This window comes from Eufriesea mexicana, unplaced genomic scaffold (assembly GCF_001483705.2).
Source record: "Eufriesea mexicana isolate 0111107269 unplaced genomic scaffold, ASM148370v2 scaffold385, whole genome shotgun sequence".
NCBI classification, from domain to species: domain Eukaryota; kingdom Metazoa; phylum Arthropoda; class Insecta; order Hymenoptera; family Apidae; genus Eufriesea; species Eufriesea mexicana.
In genome coordinates, this window is record NW_016908568.1 from 520,829 (window position 1) to 523,152 (window position 2,324).

At 26.5% G+C, this 2,324-nt stretch overlaps 1 protein-coding gene across 1 annotated transcript in view; it reads right to left on the reverse strand.

The window, feature by feature from the left end:
* The window catches only part of LOC108545252 (calcium-independent phospholipase A2-gamma), a 4,321-nt gene extending 3,028 nt beyond the window's left edge, over positions 1 to 1,293 (reverse strand). Inside the window, exons 1-2 of the mRNA XM_017896775.1 lie at positions 1,143 to 1,293; positions 6 to 426 (exon numbers count right to left, since the gene is read on the reverse strand). Of these exons, the coding sequence (XP_017752264.1) occupies positions 6 to 426; positions 1,143 to 1,195 (474 nt within the window). The 5' untranslated portion in view covers positions 1,196 to 1,293. The remainder of the gene's footprint in view (positions 1 to 5; positions 427 to 1,142) is intronic.
* Positions 1,294 to 2,324: the final 1,031 nt, after the last annotated feature.

The window sequence follows — 2,324 nt, forward strand, 5'->3', positions numbered from 1 at the left end:
GTATTGGTAGTTAATGTTGCTTTCTCTTTGGTTTCCAACACTATATGCTCTTTTTCTGTTTTCTCATTATTATTATTATTATTATTATTATTATTATTATTAATATTATTATTATTATTGCACCTTTCTTCATTTAACGTTTGGCTATCATTAGCATTTTTAGAAAATTCAATTTGTAACTTTTTTAACGTATTTATTTGTGAATACGTTACTTTCTGTAGGAAATCTAACCAATATTTCGAGAAAATAAATTGTAAGTTTTTATCGTAACCAGATTTATATAAATAATTTTTCAATTGGGTTAAAATTTTTGGATGATTTTGCATAGGCATTTTTATTTTCCACAAAGCATTTATACGATTAAATAATTTACTTCTATTAACACTTTCACTATAACCTTTACCCGTAATACTCTCTGTCAATTTCCTGTAAATGTAAAGTACATATTTTATATTTTATGATGTTTGTCAGAATATCAGAGTAATGTTACTTTTATTTCTCAATTTAGAAATTTTTGTACCGTATTTATTTTATACAGTAAACTAATGTAATATGAATAATCTATAAGATTTCTACTTATAATGTATATATGATTAAAATAAATAAATTCCTTTCAATCACTGCATTATTAAGTTAGGTACGATTATTTGAAGAATTATGAACAATAGTTGATGAAACTCGAAAATAAATTGTTATATATACGGAAAACTATTTTGCAACACAATTTAGTAATTATTTTGTTTAGCATGGAATTTTTACAGAAGAAAGAATTTGTTGGACAAACGTGACTATTATGAATTTGCATGTAAGCCTAATGTTTCTTTAAGCACATTTATATATTAAATGTCTATATACATGAATACGAATACGTAATGTTTTATATTTAACGTACTCGCACGCTTCTAAATATACAACATAAAATATACAATATGATTAAAACTAATGAAAGAATTAGTGCAGCAGTTAGTAAAACAATTACTTTTAAGTCTCATATAGAATTTTGCACAGAATAATACGATACGTTTATAAGGGAAAATAATAACGATAATTTCGAAACGAACGAATGTACAACAAAAACATAATTACATTTTATGAAAAGTGAGATAGAGTAATGAAGGTAATTTAACATTTCGTAGATGTACCTCGATAAAAGGATAAACTTTTGATAATATTTCATGTTGGTATGTCGCGTCATCTTTTATTCTTTTCGTTGTAGGATTGAAGAGAATATAGGCATAAAAAGAGAACAATTGCACTTTTTGCACTGAGTATCGATTTAGTGAAAAATTCACGATAGAAATTTTCTGTAGAAAATTTCGATTGCACTACGAAAAATTGGGAACACTTCTCTTTAATCGTTTATGATGAAATATATTTTTCACGATTATTTCCACTATGTAAATAATAATAATGGACTAATTCTCCGTGTTACGTTAGTACTGAACTGTTTCGAACTACTAAGTACACAACGTCTCATTCTACTTATATAAAAGAACTGCTGGCGCAGTTGGGAGGGTTCGTTTTGTAAATAAGCAGATATATATGAGACTGCTCCACCAACGAGATTTATTGATAATTATGTACGAATATAATGCTTTAATAGTTTAACGCCCGGATGAGAAATAGCATGGCGTATTAAATATATTGTTTACACATGTTTGTTTACGTTTTATTAAACGTAAATAACCTTATTATTAGTAGTGTTTACATCAAAATTTTAAATAACTTATACGGAATGTATTCTGCAATCAGTAAATAATAACATATGGATACGAATACGACTAGAACATTGAAATTACGAATAATATGAAATCTTAAGAATCTTATCTTCACAATTCGATCGAATCGTTAAAACTTTCTTTCTTGTAAGAAGTACCCCATTGATGAATTGATGTCGAAATGAATGTTACAAAAAAGATTATTGTAAACAATGAAAATACGGATACGTTTATTGTATATTCAGTTTAATTTTTGCTAAAATTATTTAAACTTTACAAATACCTTTCAAGAAATATTATTTAATTACTTTATATTAATATTAAGTAATAGAAATATTATTTAATATATTCTTATAATGTATGTATGTAATCCACATTTTCGTCCCTTGTTTCAATTCACTCGAGAACCCCATAAAGTTTTCCATATTCTTTAATACGTTCAGCCGAAACATTTGGTTTTAATTAGACAGTCAGCATTCACTTGTTTACCTGGCAGACGAGAAATCTGCAAGGGTATGCCTTTACAACGCAATTATAAAATTTCATAAATTAAACACAGAAATTGAGCGATTTGTTAATTTTTCTCCAAGTGAACAGGAGAGTGCT